Here is a 27501-nt window from a genome sequence, read left to right on the forward strand (position 1 = left end):
TCCCGTGGGACTGGAGTTACAGACACTTGTAAGCCTCCTTGTGGGTGCTAGGAACTGAAGTTGGGTTCTCTGGAAAAACAGTTTGTGTTTTTACCTGAACCACCTCTCCCTTAGTCCTTGGCCTTTTCTCTTTTTGAAGATCGCTTCAGTTCTGTTTCTATAAAGCCTCATACATTTTGTCTTTGTCTGGTTGCTCACTGGGTTCTCCATCCATCTCAAAGCTGCCTGTTGGGAAGGTTGTGAACTGATTGGGTTGGAATGTTCCGGCTGCCGCCAGTAGAATGGAGAAGAAAGCTGTGTCAAGAGCTCCTTTTTGGTGTGGAATGATGGAGGAACCAAAGACTTCCACACCCGTCCTAATGGAAATGACGAGAGAAGAAAAGGGCAATGGCAGCCCAGTGCCCTGGGAGACACTGCCTGGTTCTAAAGGAACAAGACATGCAGAGTTATTCGTGAACTTGAACTTTACCTTTCCCACAATGCCTCTTTCCCTTTTGATCAGCGAGATGAGTAATGGCATCCACTCTCCTGTGGGGCAACAGATTTGTGGGGCAACAGATTTGTGGGTTGCTGGGTGGTGTTGAGGCATCGGTGTGGGCGTGGCTTGGGGTTGAGAAGGGCATTAGTCACTCCCAAAAAGGGATGCAGGTCATTTCATTGTTGGATGTCAGCTGTGACCTCTGAACATCCACATCCCCCACTCCTGTTGAGAAGGCAACAGAAATGTGTTTACTCTTTAGTTCCCACAGCAAACTAACTGACAGCTAGCTCCGTAAGTTCAAGGTAAAGGCATGTATTTCTGAAGTGGAAATGTGATTAAGGCAAAGCCACGGAGGTTGTGGCTGCTGCCTTGGAACACCACTGTTTCATTAGACAGCTGCCACAGTTTAGATCACATGTTTAAAATGTCTGTTTTGGCTTACAAACATTGGAGAGACAGTTACAGTACTACCAAGAATGAAGAATACTTCCTTCGACTGGTCCTACCAGCTTTCAAAACTGACATGTTTTCTCGTAGTATAGTTGTTAGCAACAGTGGCTTCCTTATCTTAGGGATGTAATTACCTTGTGGCTGATCGGTTCAATGCATGCTTAGTGTTAAGTGATTGTCTTATCACTTAAGGAAAATTCTCAGTTTTCTGCTCTATCTATCTATCTATCTATCAATCATCTATCCATCCATCCATCCACTCACCCTTCCAGGAATGGCAGTGAGTGCAAGCTGCCTTCTCTAACAACCCATTCTTTTGGAACCCATCACCATATTTCTATATAAATTGCTTTTATTATTTCTTGATGAGTTTTTTTTTTTTTTTAAATTATAGTTTCTCACTATTTAGTTGACTGATCCTGTCCATTGCTCAGTGTGTACTTCCTTTCTTTCCATCTGAGAAAACCAGTCTTGGATCTCTGTCATGGTTTGCGTGTGTCCCTCTCCTATACATGTACTTATTAAAAGACTGTCTTCCACCAAACTTAGTTATGGTTTTGGTTAGGTTAAAAGCCCGGTGTTCTTCACAGTGCAATGCTGCTTGTAGCTAAGCCTTATGGGCCTCTCTGCTCGTTTGTGCCATCCCCGAGGACTTCTGTGCTCTGACTCCTTACTCTGCCCCACTGCTGCTGGAAGGCAGTGTCTCAGTGAATTTGGATGCTATTTCCACATCATCCTGAGACATATCGCTTCGAGATCCTGGCATCTTCATTCTAGGTGGGTCATGTGTGTTCTCCGACAGCTTTCTGGGGCCACCATTCAGCGTCAGCTTCCCGTGATCTCTGTGGTTCAGGGAGTTCTTTTCCTTCACACTGGCTGTCTGCTTCATAAGCCATGACACTCTTGCTCACAGACTAGTCCTTGTTTTGTCGGAACACATCTTCCAGGACTTTCCAGAGAAAGGGACAGTGAAGGTTACATTTCTAAAAAAACAACAACTACAAAAATTGTTTTCTGTCTTTCAGTTTTGCAAATAGACAAGGCTTGGGCTTCTACAATACAGAGTGTTTCTTAGGAATCTTGAAGCCACCGGAATAGGCTAGTTTGCTTCCTGCTGATGCTTTTGTTGTTGTTGTTGTTGTTGTTTTTTTCCCCGAGACAGGGTTTCTCTGTATAGCCCTGGCTGTCCTGGAACTCACTCTGTAGACCAGGCTGGCCTCGAACTCAGAAATCCGCCTGCCTCTGCCTCCTGAGTGCTGGGATTAAAGGTGTGCACCACCACGCCCGGCCTGCTGATGCTTTTTTGTGTTTCCTTTTTAATTTTTAAAAGTTGGTGCATTTTGGGCTAGTGATATGTTTCTTTGGATTGAAACACCTGCCACCAAGCTTGACTATCCTAAGTTCAGTTGCTGGAACCCACACGGTGGAAAAGGAACAAAGTACTCTACAGGTTACCCTGTAACAGCTGCACATCACACATGTGCACACGCACACACACACACACACACACACACACACACACACATGCACACACACAGCTCTAGACACTTACAAGAATGTCAAGCATGCCACCATACACAGGCTCCCCTTTTTCTCATCTTTCTACCTCTACCTTAGGAGTGCTGGGATTATAGGCATGTACCATCATGCCAGTTTTTATGTCCTGTTGGGGATGGAACCTAGGGCCTCATGTTTACTAGCAGGTAGTCTACCAACTGAGCCTCAGGCTATACCCAGTCTATTAGCAGTGGGTTGTTTTGAGATGTTGGATGTATTCCAACTGTATTTTGTCTTATCGTTACCCGATATTTTTGGTGGGGATTCCTGTATTTTGACACATTGCATGTTATGGTGTGGCCTGAGGCTCCTGCTTTCTCTGCAGGTCTTATGGGAGCAGGTGTTATTTATAGTAGACCAGGCAAGTATGTCATGGACAGCGCATTATATGGGGTGTACCCTTGTTAGTTACTCTTCAAGTCTAATGTGTAGTCTGAAAGGATTCCTGTGCCACAGTCTTGTGGCTCTGGCCTTCATTGCTGGTCTCTCTCTACAAGTAGGGGTAGATGCTCATTAGGGGGGTTTTCAGGTCCCAGTTATGCCTGTTTGGTCTTTAATTCTCATCTTGATATTTTATTACCCCATTTTTTTCAGTTAAAGTATTACTTGAAGTTAAAGCAAGGATGTGTTGTATGTAGAGCTGAGCCTTTGCTGGTCTTGGAGTGTACCTCAGAGGCAATGTAGAGTGTCTTACTCACTGCCGGTGCATAGAGGGGAGCAAGTCACAGTAACAGCAGCGAGAGTGATGTGTGAGATACAGTAAAACCCCGGGTCTCAGCTTTGACAGCCACAACTGTCACAACAGTAGGAATGGTGGGAGCAGGAAGACTATCAGAGAGTTTAAAAAGATGATTTTAACAAGAGAAAAAACTTAGGGAGGAAGAAAGTAGAGAATGATAAGTAAGTGAAAAGTTGGATTATTTAAAACTGGAGAAGTAGGGTAGGTAGAAAGTAAAATGGGAGATTTAGTATTAGGAGTGGGAGAGAGTTTGAATTCCCAGGGTTCAGGAAATCTATGTCGGAAGACTTCAAGTTCAAATCCAGCCTCGTTGACATAGTTATTTCAAATCCAACCTTGTCTACATAGTTAGTTCAAATCAGGCTTTGTCTACATAGTTAGTTCAAATCCAGCTTTGTCTACATAGTTAGTTCAAATCCAGCTTTGTCTACATAGTTCAAATCCAGCTTTGTTGACATAGTTAATTCAAATCCACCTTGGTATACCTCGTTAGTTTAAATCCAGCTTTGTTGACATAGTTCAAATCCAGCCTTGTCTACATAGTTCCAGACAATCCAGGGATACATAGAGTGGTACCCTGATTAAAACAAAACAAAACAAAACAAAACAAAACAAAACAAATCACTTTCCTGGTCTTAATGCTGTGCGGGGAGGTCATTCAGATGCCCTTCTCACCTCTTTTTTTTTTTTTTTTTTAATGAGGAGAGAGTCATTCATGTGTTCATTCTCCCTTCTGAAAGTCCCTTCATCGAGCACATAAAAGCCTGATACATATAATAAGTATCTGACTGTTGAATCAGGGCCCCTCCTGATGTAGAGTTAACAAGTCTCATGTTCAGAAAGCCTCGGTCAGCTCATGAGAAGATGGAAAAAACATTATGGGATATTTCAGAGAAGAGACAGGGATTGGCAGTGTGCCATTTTGCCGGCAGATAAGAAGGATTGAAAAGAGGACCAATTGCATGTAGCAATTCAGAAGTTTCTGGTGACCGGGGAGCAGTCGTGGGAGGAAACCTGGCGGCAGCAGGACTGTAGGAGATGACTCCAAGGCAACAAGCATGTGGATTAATTTAAAACAACGTTTCTGTGTGTACACATAGGTGTGTGCGTGTTCCTGTGCATGAACCATGCATGTATTTGGAGGCTGGAGGACAGCCCCAGAGATTATCCCGAGGAATGCTATCCGGATGATTTGAGATTGGGCCTTTCATTGGCATGGAGTTCACTATCTAGGATAGATTGGCTGATTGCCTTTGGAATCCCAGGGATCCTTTGGTCTCCTGGTTGTCAGTGCTGAGATTATAAGCGTGTACCACCGCACATGGTGTGTTATGTTGTTGTTTGTGTGTTCTTGTTTGGCTTTTTAAACACGTTATATATGTACCTGTTGCCTTTACCCCATAACTATGTAAACTATTCTGACAACTCTATGCTGTCTTAGGTATTTTAAAGTTATTCTTAAGTTTTGGATGGATGATTTTGGTGCTGATGCAGGAGGAGGTAGGTGTGTGAAGAGTGAGTTCAGTGAGCTGTTTTGAAAAGTCATCTGCTTGTGCATGTAGCCAGGATATAGAAGTGGAAGTTGTCATTTAAGCTGGTTGGGTAGTTTGTGCTAGTGTTTGCTGGGTGTGGGTGAGTGGCGGAGGGCAGAATGCACTTGTCCTGACTGGCCAGGAGGTGATGGGTGAGGGTCTCCTTTTCCTTATCCACCACAGGACATTAGATGCTAAATTTCCTTAATACAGTTAATATACCATTTGATTTAAAGACCAGGATCTTGGAAGGCGGTTTGTTTTGGGACTTTGGCTGCCAAACAGAGGTTGAAGCAACAAATTCTGAAACACTCAAAGTGGCGGGTCTTAAAAGCACCATGTCGGTGACATTGAGATTAGGAGATTGTGTGGATCAGTTAAGCTACATAGTTGAAGAGTGTGCTTGTAGATATGTGTCTGTTTGAATCTCTGTGTATCTGTTTGTGTATGTGTCTGTCTGTCTGTAAGTATGTATGTGTGTATGTACATGTAGTGTAGTGTGCATGTCTGTTGTCTGTCTGTTATGGTGTGTGTGTATGTGTGTGCGTGTGTATTTATTTTGGTATACATGTTGGTTAGTTTTATGTCAACTTGACATAAGCTATAGTAATTTGGGAAAGGGTTGAGAAAATAGCTTCATATGATTTGCCTGTGGGCAAAGTCTATAAAGCATTTTCTTGACTAATGATTCATATGAGTAGGCCTAGCTCACCAGGGGAGTCCACCTCTGGACTGATCCTAAATGGTGTAAGAAAGAAGGCTGAACAAGCCATGAAAAGCAAGCCAGTAGCCAATAAATAGCACTCTCCCTCCACATCTTTTGATTTAGTTCTAGCCTCTGGGTTCCTGTGCCCTAAAACATATAAATGAAATAAACCCTTTCTCTTCAAGTTGCTTTTTTTGGTCATGATAGTTGGTTGTATTACTAGAAACCCTAACTAAAATAGCATATAGTGTGTGTGTGTGTGTGTGTGTGTGTGTGTGTGATGTCTGTGTGTGCTATGTGTGTATATGTCTGTGTATATGCTTGTATATATCTGGTATATGTGGTATGTGTGTGTGTGTGTGTGTGTGTGATGTCTGTATGTTGTTTGTGTGTGCTATGTGTGTATATGTCTGTGTATATGCTTGTATATATCTGGTATATGGGGTGTGTGTGTGTGTGTGGATATGTCTGTGTATATGCGTGTATATATCTGGTATATGTGGTATGTTTGTGTGTGTGTGTGTGTGTGATGTCTGTATGTTGTTTGTGTGTGCTATGTGTGTATATGTCTGTGTATATGCTTGTATATATCTGGTATATGTGGTGTGTGTGTGTGTGTGTGTGTGTGTGGATATGTCTGTGTATATGCTTGTATATATCTGGTATATGTGGTGTGTTTGTGTGTGTGTGTGCTATGTGTGTATATGTCTGTGTATATGCTTGTATATATCTGGTATATGTGGTGTGTTTGTGTGTGTGTAGTTTGTATTTCTGTGTGTGATGTGTTTTCAACCTAGATGAATGGTTCCCTTTACAGAGGTCCCAGTAGCTGAGGTGATTTTTGTGGCCCTGCTTATATTATTATATTATATTATATTAATTATATTTTATATCATAATATTAGTAAGGTCTGAGCTGCTTGTCCTTCTGGCTAAACAGTGTCAAAAATAGTGATTCTCCATTTCTGTAACACATGTTGTGCATTAGGGGATCTGAGGCATGCCTGTGTTAGAGATGAGTTTGGGCAACATCCAGAGAATGTTGACCTTTGCCACTGTTATGTTTTATAAAAAGAAAGAGAGAACCGGGAATATGTTTGGTAGAGGTGAAGTATGGTGCAGGGGAGGGGATGCCCCTCGGGCCCATGCTGAGGCATTCCTTCCCCTGAGGTACCAGGCGTATGATGTATATAGTATGGAATAGAGCTTATTTAGGGTGTGTGGAGTGGAGTTGAAGGGGTAGAGACAGAGAAAGGCAGAGAGAGTGGGGGCAGGGTAGGGGGAGTAGAGGCCAGCCATGTACACATGGGGGGTGGGATGGGGAGAGAAGGGACAGAGAAGGAAGAGGATAAGAGAGTAAGAGTGAGGAGGGGGCAAACAGCCTCTTTTATACAGAGTTAGGCATCCCTGGCTGTTACCGGGTAACTGTGGGGAGGAGCCTAGGAGGAATGCTAACAGCCACTACCTTGCAACATCTTGGCTCATAGATCTGGTGGAATCTGTGCTTTTGCTAACACACTCATCCTTTGTCTTCAAGAAAAGATTGTATCAAACATCCCTTCTTAGGAAAGAACAGAGTGTTAATACAACTTTTGGGTAGGAATTCTGTGTTTTGGGAAATCAGTGTAACTTTTGTGTAGCAATTCTGTGTTTTTGGGAAATCTATGGGCAGCATTGTTTTGTATTTCTATATGAGCACACACATTGAAGTTTTATTGAGTTTAAGGGCAGCTGTGCCCTTCTCAAATTACTTGAAAACAAGATGTGTGAGTGTGTTTAAATACACCAATAAGGAATATTTAAAAGTTTTAAGTGCTGTCCTTTTTCTCTTTTTCTCCCCCAGTTCCACCTTGGAGTAAAAGGACCTGCATCACACATTTCGATGGATTGCTTTAAATAGTGTATTACACACATATGTATGTCTGCTGGGTTTGACTTTTTTTTTTGGTTTTTCGAGACAGGGTTTCTCAGTGTAGCTCTGGCTGTCCTGTAACTCACTCTGTAGACCAGGTTTGCCTCGAGCTTAGAAATCCACCTGCCTCTGCCTCCCAAATGCCGGGATTAAAGGCATGTGCCACCACTGCCCGGCAGGTTTGACTTTTTAAAACAAAGGCTCACACCTCAGCCTTCTTGGTTCATGTGCCAACTTGTCAACAGCTCCGTCTGTCCAGGCGGAGGACAGGCGTCTGTTTGAGAGGAGTACGTAACTCTCCAGGGTGTGCGGCGTGCTGTCTGCAGATTAGCAGATGTGAGATTTCAGATGCAGAATGTGTGCTGCTCATGTTTTAGGTTTCTATAGATTGTTCTGCAGGGGTTCTTGCATGGCTTGTATATCAGACAAGGAAAAGTCTGATCTGCTTGAGAGAAATCAGAGTCTTGTGAGGGCGGGAGTTTTCCTGTCGCCATAATGGATGGTATGGAGCCAAGGGGAAGTATATATGAATGACCTATTCATAGAGGAAGAGGAAGACTGACTCCGCCATGAGTTGAACTCTGGCTGGGGTTTTAATTAGCTGTAATATTATTGACGTTCCCTTTCACGGTCAGCAAGCTATTAGGTTTAAGTCACTGAATTCCCTTTCATTGGCACTGATGTATCTGATGTTTGTGTTTGTCTTTTGCTCAGGATCCAAACTACTGGATACAGGTGCATCGCTTGGAGCATGGAGATGGAGGGATTCTAGACCTGGATGACATCCTCTGTGACGTTGCTGATGACAAAGACAGAGTGAGTTCATGGCTGGGGCAGTCCGCTCCAGTGGCAGTTTCCCTGGATGAGGGGAGGGTGGCAGGAAGCCCTTCCCTTCTGTGCTAGAATCACAGATGACAATTCACCCGGGTGACCGCTCTCCCCCCGTTGCCCTGATGCCAGGTTGTGATGCTTTTCCTGAAACTGGGATTTGGTACTTCAACTTTAGAATTTCTAAACGGAAACATTTACAGTGTAAACACCACCAAGGAGTCTTTGCCATTTCCTCCTTGTTTTTGCCAAACAACCCTTTTCCTGGACAGCATTTCTAGTCCATCCTTATGAAGTTCTCGTTTCCGATCTTGCTGGATACATGGGATCTTCTAGCTATGGTTCCAATGCTGGCTCAGAGATGGTCTGGTGTAATGACTGGGTTGTGCTGAGCCACTGACTTGCTCCAAGATGAGTGTGCATGCCCCGGGCACTTCTGTCTGCAATGTGTGTGCGCTCGTGAAGCTGCCTCTCCTGCTACCTTTGGTCTGTGGCTTCTCACTACCACCTTAAAGTCAGCCTAGTACATTCATGTCACAACCGTAGCAGCCCAAGCCAGTTTATGCATGCTCCCCCGCTTGCTTGGGAGGAATGGGAGGAGAGTGTCTCCTAGCATGATAAAGACGTGTGGCTGGGTGCTTGGCCCCACATATAGATGCCAGCAGATTGTTTATTGCAGTGAGGCAATCAGAGGGGCTGGGTATAAAGAGCTCCGTGCCCACACCTTGTGCTGTGTTTGGGTTGAACTGGAATTGCACAAGGACTTATAGCCGCAGACTCAGTTGTATTACCACAGGTGTGTGGAGGCAGCTGAAGATGGCCCTATGTCCTCATCACACTCCAGGGTTCACACAGGGCATTAAACCAGCCAGGCCACTCGAGGAGGCTAGAGGACAACGAGGTTGTTAGGATATTCACCATGAGTGATGCCCTGCTCACTCTCCTCCTTGCTGTTTCTGGGCTGAGCTGGTGAGCATAGCTGCTGACTCTTCCTCAAACCCGTGCTTGTGATATAGTTGATATCATGCCTGCTCAGAATTGGACAGAAACCATGCGTATTTTCTTGAAATCTAAAGAAAAGCAAGAATCTCAGGCACAAATGTTGAGGACTTCAAGGGGACTGACTTGCCAGTACCTGTTACTGTGGGGTTTGTCTTTTGTGGCTACCATGAGTCAGGAGCATACTGTGTCAAAAAATGCAAATCTTTTAGGCCCGTTTGTGCCTTGATGATGGTTTCCTTGGGGGCCATATCCCTCATTTGGGGTTCTCATGTAGCAGTGGTCACTCTCAAGTGGTTTCCTGAGAGTAGTGAAGCTGCTCTCAGTTTGTAGGTTTTATAGGGTTGGGGAACCGGCTTCAGATACCACCAAGCCTGCTAGACAAACTCAACCTCACAAATCTGTTTCTCTAGAACTACTTCTGGTAACACGATCTGTATTTGTCAGGGTTCTCTAAATAAGTGTGTGTGTGTGTGTGTGTGTGTGTGTGTGTGTGGATGGTGTGGTGTGAAGGGGGATATTAGCATGCCTTACACAATACAGTTCAGGGAGCTGAACAGTGTCTTTCTGACACTGGAGAGGCCGAGAGTCCAGTAGTTGCTCAGTTCACAGTGTGAGATGTCTCAGCACTTCCAGTTTGGCACTGAAGGCCTGGAGGATTTCCTGGAGAGTTGCTTGTCTTAAGTCTGCATTGGGAACCTGAAGAGGTTGACTTTAGTGCTGTAGTAAAAGGGCAGGTGAGCTTGCCAGCAAGAGTGAGGTGAGGACATGACACCCAGAGCACAGCTTCCTTTTTCCATGTCCTTTTATGTAAGCTGTCACTAAAAGGTGCTGCCCACATTTAAATGGAGTCTTCCTGTTTCAAGTGGCTTTCATTTTAGTTGATCCAGTCAGGTTGGAAATCTAGATGAGCCATCAAAAGTCTATTCCTTGTTTGATTGATGCATATAGCTATACTTAAAATATATGTAATATTTATATTTTAAGTAGTTGGCAAAGCTCCTGAGAAATGTTGAGTTTTTAGCGTCTTGTAACTTAAATCTGGTAATACAGATTCACAACACTTAACCACTGATATTATTTCTATTGATGTTACATTGCATGGTAAAGAAACAAGAGGACAGAAAAAATAATCTACTCAGTTCATGTGTATAAATGCACACACACTTTTTGAATTTTTAAAACAGAATGCATAGACCAGAAACATGTTGGTTACGTTCCTCAGTTCTGCCACTGGTCATGTGGACTTGGCTGGTATTTACGACTGCTTTGCTTTACTACCTACCCATCTTGTATTTCCTCCACTGTCAGCCTGCACCTCAGCAGGTCTGGGTTCTTTTCTTGGGAAGTTAACTCATATTTTCATTTCTGAATGGTCTGTGCCCTTGGTCAACCTGTCTAAATTAGATTGTTGTAGTTTCATATTGACTTTAATCACAGGACATGGTTTGCACCAAGAGATGACCTAAAGGATCTCCTATACTCCAGACATACACACACACACACACACACATGTGTGTGTGTATGTATGTATGTATATATATATCTCCATTGTAGAGAAACAATCCAATTTCCTCCTAGTAATCTGGATTAACCACCCCTCCTTATACTGTTATTTCTTTCTTAGCTTCTTGGTTTAAGGGTATCAGAAGCTCAAAGTGATAAGGAAGAAGTCTGAACTTCTAGTTCAATGGCATGTTTATTGTGTCTCCTGGAAGAAACACACCCCTCCCCACCTCCACCCCCACCCCCATACACTAAATCAAAAGTTTAAGACATCAGAGCATAAAAAGTCACTGGAACAGGAAGCAGTCTTTAAAGTGGCTCAGGATGGGTGATAGCAAGTAGACCATTCCTATTTCTGATTCCTGGACTGTGAGTCCCTGCTGTAGGACAAGCAGTGCCATATATTGGCCACTGATTCAAAGCATATAGTATCTTTTGGAAAACCCTGTTCCAGCCCTCCAGGCTATTGACATCTAATTGGTGCTGTAACTGTGACTTTAAACATCCATTCCACCTTCTGTCATGTCATCTGCTTCAGGATAGCAAGACCAATGAATTTCATTACCATGCGACACTGCCACCCTCTTTGGCTATGACAGGAGTTTCTTGGCCAGAAGCAATACTGCATGGAATACCATGACAGTAGACAATGCGCATTATGTAACGCCACACATGGTAGATTTGGCAGAAGCACTATGTGTGGGCAAGGCAAATCCATAACCAGAGCACGTGTCTGTCCCTTCAGTGATGGAAGCGGTCTCAGTGTAGTCAACCTCACACCCAGTGGCTAGCTGGTCACCCCTCGTGAATGGTGCCGCATGGGGAACTCAGTTTTGGTCTCTGCTGCTGGCAGCTCTGGCACTCAGCAGGAGTTCTAGCCAGGTCAGACTTGTTGGGTAGAAATTCATGCTGCTGAGCTTATGCATTCTCTCCATCTCTGCCCTCGTGGCTGCTTTGTTTGTGGTTCCATTGGGCAACAGCAGGAATGATTGTGGAAGCAGGTTGAGTGCCTACGGAATAGTTGATCCTATCTGTTTATTGAACTCCTTCTCTACTGAAGTCACTGTCTGATGCACACTCATTTACATGGGGCACCCATTCACATGGGAGATGTATCTTTGCACCTTTTCTGTTTGGATAGTTCTGTCCATATCCTCTTCCTCAAATGTCCTTCTCACCAGCCAGGTTCTTTTCACATCACTGACCGTCTGCCAGGCAATCGGCTACAGCCCGTGAGTCAGCATCTAATTACATATCTTGCAAAATGTGTGACCATATCCACTCCCTGGCATTCTGCTCACTGTGAAGATTCTCTTCACAAGAGTTGTTTCAGGGTCATCTCAGAAAGGGGCTGTAGTTCCCTGCTGCTGTCTACATCTTCATTGTGTCTGCATAATATTAGCAACTGTTAGTAAGCCAGACCCTATTTTTCTCTTCTTCAGCCAACCAGTCATTGGGCATACCATACTTCATGAGGGTATAGATACATGCTTGGAATATTGTAGCAGAAATAGAAACTACAGGCATATGGACAACTTTTCTTTCTTTGTACCCTTAGAACCTTTTTTGGGCATGGCCACACCCACATACCAATTAATTTGATGAATTGCTGCTTTGCAGATTTATCTTGATGACTTGGCAGATCAAATCACACCTAACTCATGATGGCAGTTCAGGTTGCGTTGTAACTTGGTGGCTCACTGTCAAACATTCAGTTTCCACTGAGGACCAATAGCAGGCCAAGAATTGCCTCTCAAAGGGAGAATATTTGACTGCAGATTGTGGTAGAACCTTGTTATAAAATCCCAAGGGTTTTCTACTGTGATTCACCCAGAAGGTCCTGCCACTGATTTCAAACAGCATCCCTATCTGCTACAGTCACCTCAAGTACCATTGGATCTACAGGATCATAAAGCCCAAATGGTGGAGCATCCTGTACAGTGGCCTGGACTTGTTGGTACTCAGGGCCTCACTCAAAGCCAGTGGTTTCTGAGTCACCTGGTATATGGGCTGGAGGAATACACCCAAATGAGGAATTTGCTACTTTTAGAATCCAAACAGGCCCACTGAACTAGCTCTACTTTCTTGGTGGTGGGAGAGTCCAGGTACTTATCCTTCGCATTAGGAATATCTCTGTATGTCCTACATGCCTGTACTCCTAGAATTTTCACTAAGGTTGCAAGCCCTTGGATTTTGGTTAGACTTACTTCTCCTCCTCTGATACACAATTGCACTACCAACAAGTCCAAAGCGGTTGCTGCCTTCTGCTCACTAAATCTGCTCAGCATAATGTCATTAATATAGAGGACCAGTATGATATTTTGTGGAAGAAACAGAAGATCAAGATTCCTTCAAACTGGAACTGAACAGATGGCTCAGTGGTTAAGAGCCCTGGCTTTCCTACTAGAGGATCTGGAGTCAATTATCAGCACCCACATAGCAACTCACAATCGTCTGTAACTCCAGTTCCAGGGGTTGCGGGGAATCCAGTGCCCTCTTCTTGTGCTCACACATACATTCAAGAAAACACTCATACACATAAAATAAAAAATAAAATTCGACAACAACAATGACAAAGCCCTTTAAACTAAATTAAGACTTAGGGCAGGAGAGTTAATAAACCCTCAAGGTAAAATTGTTAAAGGTATCCTGCTGGCAAGGTAAATTGTTTCTGGTGATGCCGTTAACAGAGCCCGAGTTCCAGGAGATATGCTCAGGTAAGTTCACCACACCTGGCTCTGCTGCTGCAGTTGGAGTCACCACTTGGTTAAATTTTTGACAGTCAGTTGTCATTCCCTATGATCCATTTGTAGAAGGTAAACCCTGGTTCTTGCTCCCGGCCCAATGCTCCCAGAAATAAAACTCAAGCTCAAAATATATTTACAAATACCTTGACCATATAGCTAAGCTCTTCTCTGACTAGATCACAACTTAAAATATCCCATTTATTTTAGCCTACATTCTGCCATGTGGCTGGTTACCTGTGTTCTGCCTTCTCTCTCCCAGAATTCTTTCTCTCTCTCCGTGTCCCACCTCTACTTCCTGCTTAAGCTGTAGGCCATAGGCTTCTTAATTGACAGGTGATGCATTCGTACAATACAGAAAATATTCTTTCTATATCTATCTGTCTTCTGCACAAGCCAGATAGAGTTTATGGGAGACACAATGGGGTCCTCTACCCCTGTATCATTCGACTTGATATTGTCATTAATTTCTGAAGTTCCAAGGTTGTGATATTGTTTTGCTTCACTATTTTCTGGTAGAGGCAACTCCAGTGGCTTCCATTTGACCTTCCCACAGGTCAGGCAAGCAGTGTGAGAATTCTGTAAACTTCTAAGTGTAACTATCCCAGTTTTTTTACCCTAGAACTGGGGGAATAACCCCAGGGTGAGTTTGGGACCCACTGAACCTACTGGAAATTATACCTCAGTCAAAGCTCCACTGATCACCTGATCTCCACAAACCTCTACTTTCAGTAAGCCTTTCGATATTTCCTAGAATCTGTGCCAGTTTTAGAATTAATGTCCAATAGGCCCAGGGAGTCTGATTATCTCTTTCCCACAAGGTACAGTTACCCTAATGAAAGGCCATACAATCCTTCAAAGAAACAAAGAAGGAAGGGCCGAAGGCTAAACAAGGTCTTTCCTTAAGGGGCTCTGCCTTTCCTTCGTTAAAGGGGTTCTGAGTCTGTTAACTGGCACAAGTTTGGAAACTGGTTGATGCAGCTATGCTATCCGGCATAACCTTTATTTGATTGGCTTTAGAGTTATAACTGAGAATGGAGGGGATTAGAGGTGATCATATTTTCATTTGAGAACTAGATCCATCTGTGGGTGTCAAGAATGAGTGGTAAAGTCTGAATTGGTTGGCAGCATGTTTTCCCAGGAGACAAGAGGCTGATAGAGGCTGGAGAATAAAGATGGCGGGTGGGGATGTTCTCAAGAGTGGAGTGACTCCAAGTAGCCAGATGCCAGTGTGTGGCAGGAAGTACCACAGCCTAAGCCTTCTGATGTGGTGAGCCTCTTATGTGGTGAGGTGTTAGATGATGGGAACCCAAGTACAGGTCTGTCTGTGACACAGAAGCAAACCCATTGAAATCAACTATAAAACAACAGTCTTATATTTTTTCCGATGCCTTAAAAATTTATTTTATTTTGAAATTTAATTTATTTCAATTGATTTTATGCCTTTGAGTGTGTTGCCTGCATGTATGTGTGTTCACCACATGTGTTTCTGGTGCCTGGAGAAGCAAGAGGAGGGCATCGGATGCCCTGGAGTGTGTAAAGAAGGCTGAGTCTCGTGTGGTTGCTGGTAACCAAACCCAGGTCCTCTACAAGAACAACCAGTGCTCGTAATTTCTGAACCATTTCTCTCTATCCTCAGTATGGTTTAATATTAGCAGAACTAATTATAGTTACTGGAAAAAGTTAGAATGTTTAGCACAATGTTTTCCTGAGAGCTGGATGTAGACGTAAGCTAGACTGGGGCAGGGTGGTCTTTGAACTACCAACCTTAATATATTTTTTCCTTGTTAATTCTACTTTTGCTTCATTCCAGAAAGCATTAGGCATATCTAAATAGAGCCTAGGATAGCAACATCTTTTGTGTTTTCAGCTTTTGTATGACTTAGTATGGGGGGAAAGAATGATTAAAAAGCTTTCTCAGGGATATCTGTGGAAGCACTGTCAAGTGCTACCTAGTTAGGCAAGAAGAGTGGAGACAGCTACTCTTGCAGCCTTATTAGTCATTGCAAGCTGTGCTCCTGTTGTGTTCCTGGGGCATCTCATATTGGTGGTGCCTGAAGCCACATGGTCTGCCTTTAAGTACGCAGTCCTTATTCCCCTCCCCCATGGCTTTGCAGTATGAGCCTCATTTCCTACCTGTAAGTGGGGATAATGATTAAGCCTAACAACTGGTTTTAGATTGTGGTTGGTCCTGGGAAAGGTTAATTGCAAGCACCCTTGGTCACCAACACCACTACCGGTATGGTTACTGCTTTAACACCCCATCCCAAAGGCTCAGCAGCAAACATTAACCAGTGTGTTTTGGCCATTTGTTTTATGTAGGTGACTAGTTTGCTTAATTTTACTTTTCTACCAGTTACACGAGGACTGGGCTGGGCAATGGAACTCATCTGTAATTGCTGGACAAAATGTATAGGCGTCTGCATCTTTAGATTGTATCAGTTCCCAATATAATGTAAATGTATGTATTCTTTTGAAAGAGAAAGGGAGCTGAGAGTTCAAGTTGATATTTTAGTATTTGAAACCCCAAATCATGCTGTTAAATGCTGTTAACTTTTCCTGCTTTCCCCAGACAGACAGACAGACAGACAGACATGTAATTGTTAGTTTCTTCTTCATGCACATTTTCTGGAAACAGCTTGGAACACTAAAGCAGATCCTGCTATTAGCCCATGTGTCGAGGTCGGAGGACAGCTTGCAGGTGTTGGTTCTCTCTACCATGTGGATCCCAGAGATTGAACTCAGCTCAATGGCAAATGCCTTTACCTGCCAAGCCATCTTTTGCACTTCAAATGCACTGTCCTTCAATCATTGCGTTAGTCTTGAATATATCTTAAAGCCTTGGTCTTAAAATTAATTAGTAATAAGTATATTTGTATGTTTTGTCACTTCTAACCAAATGGGAGCAGGTGAGTGCACGCCTTGGTACATCTGCAGAGGTCAGGGGTCAACCTCTGGTCAGTGCTCACCTTCTGCCCTGTTTGAGACAGTACTCACCTTGGCACACACCACTCCAGCTGGTTTGTAAGCTTCAGGGGATATTCCAATTCTGGCTCCCATCTCACTTGCCAACCCGCCTTTATGTGTTTTCTAGAGATTTGAACTTAGATCCTCACACTTGCGTAGCAAGCGTTTTGTCCACTGAGCCATCTCCCCTAAAGCCTTGAGTTTTATAGTTTTTTTTCCTTTTTTCTTTTCTTTTCTTTTCTTTTCTTTTCTTTTCTTTTCTTTTCTTTCCTTTCCTTTCCTTTCCTTTCCTTTCCTTTCCTTTTCTTTTCTTTTTTTTTTAAGATTTATTCATTTATTATATTTAAGTACACTGTAGCTGTCTTCAGACACTCCAGAAGAGGGAGTCAGATCTCGTTATGGATGGTTGTGAGCCACCATGTGGTTGCTGGGATTTGAACTCTGGACCTTCAGAAGAGCAGTCGGGTGCTCTTACCTACTGAGCCATCTCACCAGCCCTTTTTTTTTTTCCTTTTTAAAAAAAAAATGATTTATTTAATTTTATTTTATGTGCATTGGTGTTTTGCCTGCATGTGTATGTCTATGTGAAGGTGTCAAATCTCCTGGAACTGGAGTTACAAGATGCTATGTGGGTGCCAGGAATTGAACCTGGGTCCTCTGGAAGATCAGCCAGTGCTCTTTAATCACTGAGCCATTTCTCCAGCCTCTGTAGTCAGTCCTTCCTTCCTTTCTTTCTTTCATCCTTTCTTTCTTTCTTTCTTTCTTTCTTTCTTTCTTTCTTTCTTTCTTTCTTTCTTTCTTTCTTTCTTTCTTCTTTCTCTCTCTTTCATTCATTCTTTTTTTCTTTCTCTTCCTTTCTTCCTTTCTTTCTTTCTTTCTTTCTTTCTTTCTTTCTTTCTTTCTTTCTTTCTCTCTCTCTTTCAACTTTAGACTTATTTTATGTGACAGTTTCTCCTCTCGTGTATGTAAGTGTGCTATGTGCATGTCTGGTGTTCAAGGAGGGCAGAAGAGGGTGTCAGATTCCTTGAAACTGCAGTGAGTCATCATATGGGCTTTAGGAACTAAACTCAGTTCTTCTGTAACAGCAACAAGAGCTCTTAACTACTAAACCATCTCTCCAGCTCTCAAGTTTTACACACACACACACACACACACACACACACACACACACACACACACACACACAGACACACACACACACACGGTATAATTAGCATTTTAGTTATATTGTAAATCTTTAGAGAATTTGTTACTTTATAAAAACTTATGTCTCCATTTTCTCCTTATTTACCCGCTTCCTCTCCTCCTCCTGGATACCCTTAGAATGGACCTCAGATCTGGCATGACTAGGCAAGAGCTCTCCTACAGAGCATCTCCTCAAGCCGTCCTATCTCCCTTGTATGACCACTTTGGAGAGTACGTAAAGAGAGCCCCCCTTCCCTTTCCAGGTCTGAGGAAGGATGTCCTAGAGCCAGAATGCATGATAACTATGCATTCTTAGTTCTGTATTTCCTTTTGTGCTATGTATACACTTGAGCATCTGAGTGTCCACTTCTCACTCACTGGAGGAGGAGAATGGTCTCAGAGCGTAAATCCAGCAGTCCCTGAAGAGGCTCTTCAGTGAGGTGGCAGCTGAGCTGGAACCCTGCTGCTGCCTTGCTGAAGAATGATCTAGAGACTTCCTTGACTCTGATGGGTTTACTCACGTGTAGCCACTGACAGGGTGTGTTACTACACCCAGTTTTAGTCTTGACCAACTACCAAGCCTGTTTAACTGGTGAAGGGTGTTTTAATTTGGTGCTTTGGGGCCTGTCCCTGGGTGATCTGAGATCCACATTGCCCTGTGGAGTCTCGGTCAGCTTACAAGGAGGACTGATTCTGTGTGGATGAGCCGGAGCTTTCCCTGTGTTCCAGGCTGTTGTTCCTTCCCCAGAACCCAGGAGATTGTAGACTGGATGCTTGGGTTTTGAGAACAGCAAGGAACCATTTTGTTCCATAGATAGGTTTGCAGTCTGGGACATCTTGGCCTTTTTTTTTTTTTCTTCTTTTCTTTCTGATGGCTAGAAATGGCAGACCAAGCCAGGCAGAAATATACAGAGAGGTATTTCTCCTTTTCTGGTGCCTCCAGGAAGGACTCAGTGAAGGCCCTGCGGCTGTCAAGGTCTTTGAACCTCAAAAGAGCTACTTCAAGAGTCAGCAAAAGGCAGGTTGGTACAGAGCTTTCTGTCTCCTTTAAAACTTCCTTGAGAACTGAAAAACCTTCTTCTTCTCTGTGATTATTTCTTAATATTCTTTGGGAAAAAGCTTCCTAATTGATTTGAACACCTCCCTTCAAAGTCTTCCTGATGTTTGCTGTGCTCCTGTGTGTCTGTGTGTTTGTGTGTGGATGTGTGCTATTTGTGTGTCTAGTTATTTCTTACACAAGTGTCAAGGTTGTATCTCACAAGTAACCATGTTGCCAGAAGATTCCAGAATCTCGTGTGTGATCCACTTCAGTGGTTACATTTATGTTACCAAAACATTCTCTAAAAGGATTAGGTAACTTTTACATGCAATACAACATTGGAATAAAGTCTGTCAGTGCCCTCACTTTCATAGAAAGTAGTTTCACAGAAGCACAGTATCATAGCGTTACAGTTTACTCTTTCTGCTTTCAAAGTGCTGATTGAAAATGATAGGAAGTAGGTGTGGCTATGCTTTCTTGACAGTTTATTTTACTATTTGTATGCTGAATATATGGATTTAGGCTTTAGTATGGGCTTGCTCTGCATCTGGTGGTGAAGTTTCTCTGGCACAAGACCCTGATTCCTTGCTGGGTGGTGCCTTCTGTTTTGGGGATCAGTGTCTCAGCATCTGCCAAGCCGGTGCTGTGTGTGTTCTGCTCAGTCTTGAGGATTTTCAGTTTCTCCTTCCCGCCTGTTTCCCTTACTGCCACAGAGACCACCGGTATGCTGGAAGCAAGTCAGAAACAATCTCATGTAACTCAGACTGACCTCAGACTATATGTGAGGATGACCTTCAACTTCTAGTCCTCCTGCCTATACCTCCCAAGTTCCGAGACTATGGGTGTGGCTTATATAGCTTCTTGCATGGCAGACAGGCACTCTGCGAACTGAGCTACAACCTCAGCCTTCTAATTATTTGATAAGCGAATTATTTATATAAAATGTTTATAAATATCTTATAAACAAATAATTGTATAAATTTCAGCAGAAATCACAAGAGCACACATTTTTTTCAGTTAAGTATTTTTAGCAGTTCTGATTTATTTCTACTGATAATATTTTGTTTCGATCCGTGTAATTTGATGACCCCTAAACCCTGTGATTTATTTATTTAAAGAATTAAACCTTCTACCTAGAGTATATGGAATGTAACAGGAAATGAGGAGATCAAGGCCCAGCCTTGAAGCGTCACTGATAATTCTACTGGATGAGGCTTTCCCTCTGGAGAAGCAGGAGGTGAAACTGCTGAACTCCAAGTGTGCAGGCCTGTGGGGCTGGCATTTGACACCTGGGAGTTTCGGTCTCAGTACATGAATACACAGAAAGGAGTCCTTAGTTGCTTTGTGGCAGGGTGTCAACCTCCCGTCCTGTCAGAATCCAGTTTGCTAATTGAACTGTGCTGTGCACGTTTAACGCCCTGCCCTTCCTCATCCCATGGTAATGGTGGCATTGTCTTGCTCTTGTAAAATACTCTCGTAAATGATTAAGTTTTCTGAGCTGTTAGCAAGATGGCGTTAATGTTCATCTTATATATGAGATGTGACTCTTGGGAGGTTGCATGAGGACACTGGTACCTGGGAGACACTCACCTATGCGAAGATGTGATAGTAAGTTGCATTGACAAAAAAAGACAGGCAGCTTCCTTTTCTCTTAAGCATGACGTACTCTCTCTGTAGAGAATGGTTTTTCTCCTCGAAGCCAGCACATGGCTTATAGAAATGGAACTGTTTTGTATATATTTGTATACATTGTATATATTGGTACACATTGCTAGGGAAAGGAGGTATAGTTAGAAGACTGCAAATCTCCTCAGATTTGTCAAGAAAGTTGAGATCATGTATTAAATGTGAAAGAGCTTCTGGTGGAGTCCGGCTGTAACCCCAGCTTTTTGCTGAGTGCCCAAGTCAGCTGCAGAATGAGACCTTTGTATCCACCCAGCAGAAGGAGACCTTGCCAACGATGAGAGACTAAAAGTCAACGGGGGTAGTTTGCTGGGTGAACAGGTTTATCGTATAGGATGTATGATCAACAGTCTCAGTAAAATCTGAAAATTATTTTTTCTCGTGGGCATTTCTTTTATGTGTATGAGTGTTTGGCTTGCTTGTACCTATGCATTTCATTTATTTTTGGTACCTTTGGAGATCAGAAGAAGACACTTGATCCTCTGGAACTAGAGTTTAGGATGGTTGCGAGCCACCATGTGGGAACTGGGAACTGAATCCATACTTACATATTCTTTTGTCCCAACACAAAGGAGTCTTGGGTCTTGTACCTAAACAATTGCTATTCTCCATAAGTGTTCACAGAATACAAGAAGGCAGCACACCCAAGTATGCAGTTATGATTGTCCTTGTCAATAAAAGTGCTATGCAATAGAATTACAGTCAGTTGGATTTAGCTTTGTATCCCATAGTTGTATTTTTTAAATAGATTTCTTTCTTTCTTGTGTTAGTGTCTCTCTCTCTCTCTCTCTCTCTCTCTCTATATATATATATATATATATATATATACACACATATATATACATACACACATATATATGTATATATATACATACACACACATATATACATACACACACACACATATATACATATACATACATACATACATACACACACACATATATATGTGTATGTCTGTGCACCCTGCATGTGCAGTCCCCTCAGAAGCAAGAAGGAGGGTATCAGAAATTGGAACCGGAGTTACAGATGATTGTTAGCTGCTGTGTGGGTGCTGGGGACTGAAGCCTGTTCCTTTAAAAGAGCAGCCAGTGCTTAGGAGCTGAGCCATCTCTCCAACTCCTACAGATGTATTTTTAAATGAGTCTTTTCCTCCACTGTGGATGCTGCCACTTGTAGTTGATGAAACACGCAGATAAATAGATGTGCCAAGTACTGTACTGTTTGTCTCGGAACACTAGAACTTGTGTATATTCTCGCTAAATGTGCTGTCAGGAAGCTACTTGCTAGGAATGTACGCAAGTGTGCGTCCTTGTTTTCTAAGGTGGTAATTCTATCTGCCTTTTTCATTTGTGAAAGAAATAATGACTTAGAACTCACAACAACAACAACAACAACAAAATAGACCATCTAAGTGCGGCTTTTCTTCACTGACAGAATTACCTCCTGGTCCTAGAAGAAAAAGTGGCACTGGCAGATGGTGTGTCCCTGGTCTGCAGGAGAAATGTATTCCCAATGAGTCTTTCTGTACCCTTTTTTTTTTTGTATAAATATTAAGATGATATGAATCTTAATTTCTCCTTAGTCATGTGTTGTACTTGGAGGTTTTTGCTTCCTTAGCAGCCTCAGTTAATGTGGTTTCTACATTTGTATGTAACTTATTCAAGGGTGACATCTAATTTTTAAAATATTTAATTTTAGCTTCCCTATAAGCAATTAGGTAAAATATACATTTATCAACTGTACCCAGAATAGTTTAAGCCACAAACTCCAAACAAATCTGAAATATTTGCTTCCTTCTGATTACTTTATGGCAGGAACTCTTTGCTTTAATAACTAAACTACTTGTTGAGAGATTTCCAGTGTTTAATCATCACGGGGTTGACCTAGTTCTAGGTAGGGGTTGGGGTCATAAAAAGCAGTGAATGACTGAATTGGGGTATAAAACATCATACAGACTCGAAGGAAAAGAACCAGTAGTGTAGCTTCACTTGTTTGAACTCTGATTTCCTGGCTTAGCATTCACAAAACCCTGGATTTAGTCCTTAGCGTCACATAATCTGGGAGTGATGGTGTAGGCCTGTAATTAGTGGGCTTGAGGGGGTGGACACAGGATCAGCAACTGAAGGTCACCAGCAAAGTCCTCCCATATCTGCTACTACAGAGTGAGTTTGAGGCCAGCGTGGGATACGTGGTGCCTTGATCTCAGTGCTAACTCCTTATCATCTCACCTCAAGCCAATAACATGCAGTTCTTGACACGGCTGTTCAGCCCAGTGGTATGGTCAGTGGCTCTTCCCTAGATAAACTGGTCAATATTGCCAAAATATTAGTTAGCATTGCAGCTGGGAGGGAGCTACCTAGGGATTCAAAGACTCTACTTTTATGCAGCCCTCCAGAATAACATCATAAAAGCTAAAAAGTTTCACGGTCACAGTGATAGTTTCCCCCCCAGTGGAAGGGGCTCCAGGCCAGATGGGCTTGCTCTGCATCCCAGCTGTGCCAGCACTGAAGCTCCTTTGGTCTCTTGTTCCTCGCTGGGTGATGTCTTCTGTTTCGGGGATCAGAGCCTCAGTATCCGCCAAGCCAGTGCTGCGTGTGTGTTCTTATACCGTATTACTTTTATGAACAAGTGGGACTTGTGGCTAAATTCTACCCGGCCTAACTGCAGAAATGAAAAAATACTTAGAGACATCCATATTTATTTTAAATTTAACCAAAGTAGTGACTGACCCAGCCATCAGTTTTGACTCACCCGGTGCTTACCTCTGACAGAATAGCTTCTGATATCGTCTTCATCTTTCAGAGGTTGTAGGCTCAGCAATCATGAAGCCCCCATAAAGATCACTTTGCGGCTCAACACTTTGTAGTCTTTGATTTGCCAGGTGCTCCCCGATTAGGGGATGCTAGGTGGAGCCTGATGGCAGGATGGGACTGAGCCTTGACTTTTCTGCTCTGATGGCTACTGGCCAGCATCATCTAGCAATGGAAGTACCCTTTCCAATTCTTATCCATTTTCTTTTTATGTTTCCTGGCAGCTTCCCTTAGCCTTTGGAGAATCAACACCACTATTGGAGGATCGGACACTATTCTGTTTCTCTCCTAGCCTCTCCCTCCAAGTCCTTTTGCTAAGCAAGCCATATGTAGACTGACCTGTATCCCATCTATCCCATCCTTGGGGGCTGAGTCCCACCTGCCAGGACCCTCTTCCGTCTGACTTTGGATTTGGATAGCTCAGCTTCCATCCTTTGACTCGCCTTTTACTCCAGGATGGCCCATCCATAGTCCACTCACCTTAGGCTTCTTGTGTGGGGAATTACATTTTCTCTGGTGGGTCTTTACTGTACTAGTGTATATTTAGGTGATATTCAGCATTGAGCAAATTAGACCAGAAGGTGACTTTGAGAAACATTCTCTGAGTCATATTGTCATATGACTCATCCTCTGGGCTTTAATGGACACCTGCATGTGTTTTCATGTCTTTTGTACCAAAGGATATAAAAATTTAAAAAGTCTTCTCAAAAAAGTGGATTTGGGTAGGATTTTTTTTTGTTGTTGTTTTGATCTCCAGGAAAGTTAAATGAAGGTGAAAAAAAAATGAGTAGCAGTGATGTGCTAATTAGCAAAATCTCGTGGTTTGGGAGCAGCTAGTATAAAAAGTTATCAGTTAATTTAAGGACAGAAAGTTTGTTTTTTATTTCGACAAAGAATCTTTTATCACCAAATGAATATCAGACTCCCACAAGCATCTTTGAGTTCCCACTTCTCTTTTTTTGTTGTTGTTTTTCACCTTGAAACTTAGGAAAGTATGAAACGCGTTTTTGAAAATGTTTATTTTTATTTTTATTACTTTTTAATGTTGCATTTATTTGTGTTCCTGCCAAGGCTCTGCGAGATCTGGGCACTGTGAGTCAAAGCATGCACCCGGACATGATTCCATGTGGAGTCATGGAATATAGTCACCCTAATATAGGAAAGGGGACAGCTTGCCCTTCCCACACTCCAGGTGCAGTTTCGAATGTTTTGTAAAGCTCACAGCGTGTCCCCCTTGAGCTGATACGCGTGCTTTTGCTTGGCGTTTGTGGAAGCTTGATTCAGCATCTGTCCCCTGGCCCGCGCTTGCTAACAAGGCATCTTCAAGGTTCCTGTCCTGTGGCCCTGACTTGATTATAACCGAGTCCTCTTAGCTCACAGCATGCACATAATTAATGAAAAGGACAGCGAGTTCTGCAGGCACATGTAGGTCCCTATTACCAGATGTTTAATTATTGTTGTCAGGGAGTATTTGAAGTACCTGGCTAGCTCTGGAAGCAGAGCTAGAAGAGAAAGCCAACCCTGTTGGGTCTTGACAGATTGGTCCTTTTGTATGCAAGGATTTAAGAGTCAGTGGACAGAGCTAGAGTCTTCCTTGCACCAAATTTGTGGAAAGAGAAGATATAACACTTCAACCGCCACCCTTTGAAGCCCATGGTTGCTTCCATTACATTTGTCCTGTGTCATTGAGCCACCATTTAATTAGTATGAAACCTTGAACATTGATAATTAGATCTTCAGTAACAACATTTACATTCTCTGCAGACAGTGTATCTATCATGTATTATCATGTGATACTTCCTGGAATTTAGGCTAGTCATCTCAAGAAAATACTGAATGGATTGTGTTGCAGATGGAGGTATACTTTACCATAAAGGTATAAATTAGATATTAAGTAGGAAAGCATCCAAGAGCCCCATATAGAGAGCAGGAAATGTGTTTTATATTCAGTCTGTTAACATTGGGTTTCTTTATGACTCATTAGAAGTCTAAAATTATCCTTGGCTACATATCAACTGCAAGGCTAGCCTGGGTTACATGGGGACAGAGGACTTTGTTATGATCAACTCAGGGCCACTGGAGGGGTCCTCACAGCTATCTGTCAATACCTTGTTAGCAAGCTCAGACCAGGAACAGATATGCATCAAACATACAAAAACCAAACACAATGTTTTGTAACATACAAATTAGAGACTGAAAAAAAATTACATTTTGCCTGCATGAGAGGTCTGTTTCTAGGCTGTCCCTCTCAAATATTTGATTGATTTACCATCAGAGATTATAAATAGGGAACCCATGTATAATGAGCACAGGGCATCTCTCTGGTTGTAAAGCCACACCTCTCCTGGACCTTAATTTTCTTCGTCTTGGTCGTTTTCGCTTTGTTTTAAAAACAGGATTGCACTATGAAGCTTAGACTGTCTCGGTACAGGTGGCAGTCCTCCTGCTTCACGGTCCCAGGGCTGCAATTAGAGGTGTGGGCCATGATGCCTGCCTGGTTCACCCTGTCTGAGGCTTGTGGTTGCTTCAGTTCTTAGAAACCAAACTTCTTCTTAGATTATAGATGGCCATACTGCCCCCTAGTGTTTTCTCTGTGCCCTACTCATAAGGATTTGGATTACAGAGCACATATATCTACTGAGATTTTGTTCCTGCCCTTGCATGAAAATGCAGCATCCTTAGAGCACAGTGCAGACAGGGAGAGTGTCTTTGTTTCTAGGGCTGCCGTTCCCTATGCACCCTCAAAATGGGTTCTGATTTTTTTTTTTTTTTTTTTTAGACCAGCACTCCTGTTCTGTCCATATTCCACTTTCTCTGTTTCTGTCCCATGTCAGGTCCCACGTTCTGTTTGCCTGGGAGAAACACAAGCTAGGATACTACCAGTTTGCATTTTATAAATAAAACATACAAAGAGATCAATGGGAACTTAAAAGATACAAAGATACATAAAAACATATACTTTGAAAGAGCCAGGCAGGCAGCCCTAAAAGATACATTGTAATACTGTATTTATGTTAAGACTCCATTTTTTTTAAAAAATAAGAATGGTGGTTGTATACATGGAGCTAAGTTATTTTTCCTCTGAATGGACCCATTTTTAAATTGTCGCCATAAAATGGTTAAGGTTGAATGAATATTTTAAAGCACATGAAACCTGGTCATAAGGGAAGTGAGTTTTTTTTTTTATTAAAAGTGTTTTTTAAAAAAATATATAACATGCTTGAGTAGTCAATACAGCCAACCCTGTAATGTATAAATTTTGCATCTGTGAATTCAACCCCAAGTCAGAAATATTCTGGAAAAGTAAATAAAAAAATGAAAACAAACCCTAAAAATTGCATTTTTAAAAAGTATACAGACCTTTCTGTCTCTTTGTTCTTACTTAAACAATGTAACATGGCAGCTGTACCCATCACATTTTAATGGTTCTGTTAGGTATTATGTAATGTAGACCGGATATAATGGGTGCAGGAGGAGTCAATGCTTGCCTGGCATGACTCCCAGCACCACCAATACAGTGCATGGCAGAGTTTGTGTGGATAAATTCTGTGAAAAGTTTGCACCATCTTGACACCAGCAATTTGAGCAGCTACCTAGGTGGTGGTACCTGTGGGATCCTGGGATCAGTCCCCCATAGATCCTGAAGACTGACTGCATTGATAAAGTTTTTACTGAGCTCAACAGAGGGTCAGTGGAGTTTTGGGTTCAGAAGAAGTGTTTGTCACGTAACAGGAAAGAAGCAAAGGCATTAAATGCTTAATTCACTTTTTTTTTTTTCCAGCAGGGGTACATAGGGGAAACTGTAAGCAGATGTGAATAGTCAGGGTCAGATTATAATTTTGGAAGGAAAAGCTAAGGGTCAGAATGTTCTGAGGATCTGACCTGGGGCTGTCTCTATCCCTAAGGGGATTGTATGGCCATCTCAGACCTGAGGGGAAATTTGGTTTCTAAGTAGGCAGGGTGTGGAAATGTGTGCTGTGTGCCTGTGTGGCAGATCAGTGCCCTCATGTTAACTAGCAGCTTGGGAAGAGCTTATGGTGGTCGAGCCCAAAGTTTTGAGTCTGATAAGTGAATAGATTCAGCGGCATCAAGGAAGTAGTCTAATAGGAAGTAGACAGATGTGATTGGGTCTGGCCTGAACTTCACTAATATTAGCACCATAGGCATTCTGCTGACCCGTGAAGCTATCTTGTCAATCATTTAAACAGCTATGCGTTGCTGTAGATTCATGGGTGCTTTCCCATGGAAAGGTAGGGGGCTTCTTGCATCCTGAATGGCAAAGTTTGGGTCATTTAGCTTAGCTCTGTGTCCACCTCTCAGGTCACATGTGAACGCCAATCATTCCTATCACTCCGTGTTGC

The 27501-nt window shown here is 42.7% G+C and overlaps 1 protein-coding gene across 22 annotated transcripts in view; it reads left to right on the forward strand.

The window, feature by feature from the left end:
- Pard3 (par-3 family cell polarity regulator) overlaps positions 1–27501 on the forward strand; it is a 548906-nt gene that overhangs the window by 89739 nt on the left and 431666 nt on the right. For all 22 annotated transcript variants that reach the window (XM_006531520.3, XM_006531523.3, XM_006531524.3 and 19 more), the window contains exon 2: positions 8091–8192. In XM_006531520.3, the coding sequence (XP_006531583.1) occupies positions 8091–8192 (102 nt within the window). The remainder of the gene's footprint in view (positions 1–8090; positions 8193–27501) is intronic.

The sequence above is a fragment of the Mus musculus genome, chromosome 8, assembly GCF_000001635.26.
Source record: "Mus musculus strain C57BL/6J chromosome 8, GRCm38.p6 C57BL/6J".
NCBI classification, from domain to species: domain Eukaryota; kingdom Metazoa; phylum Chordata; class Mammalia; order Rodentia; family Muridae; genus Mus; species Mus musculus.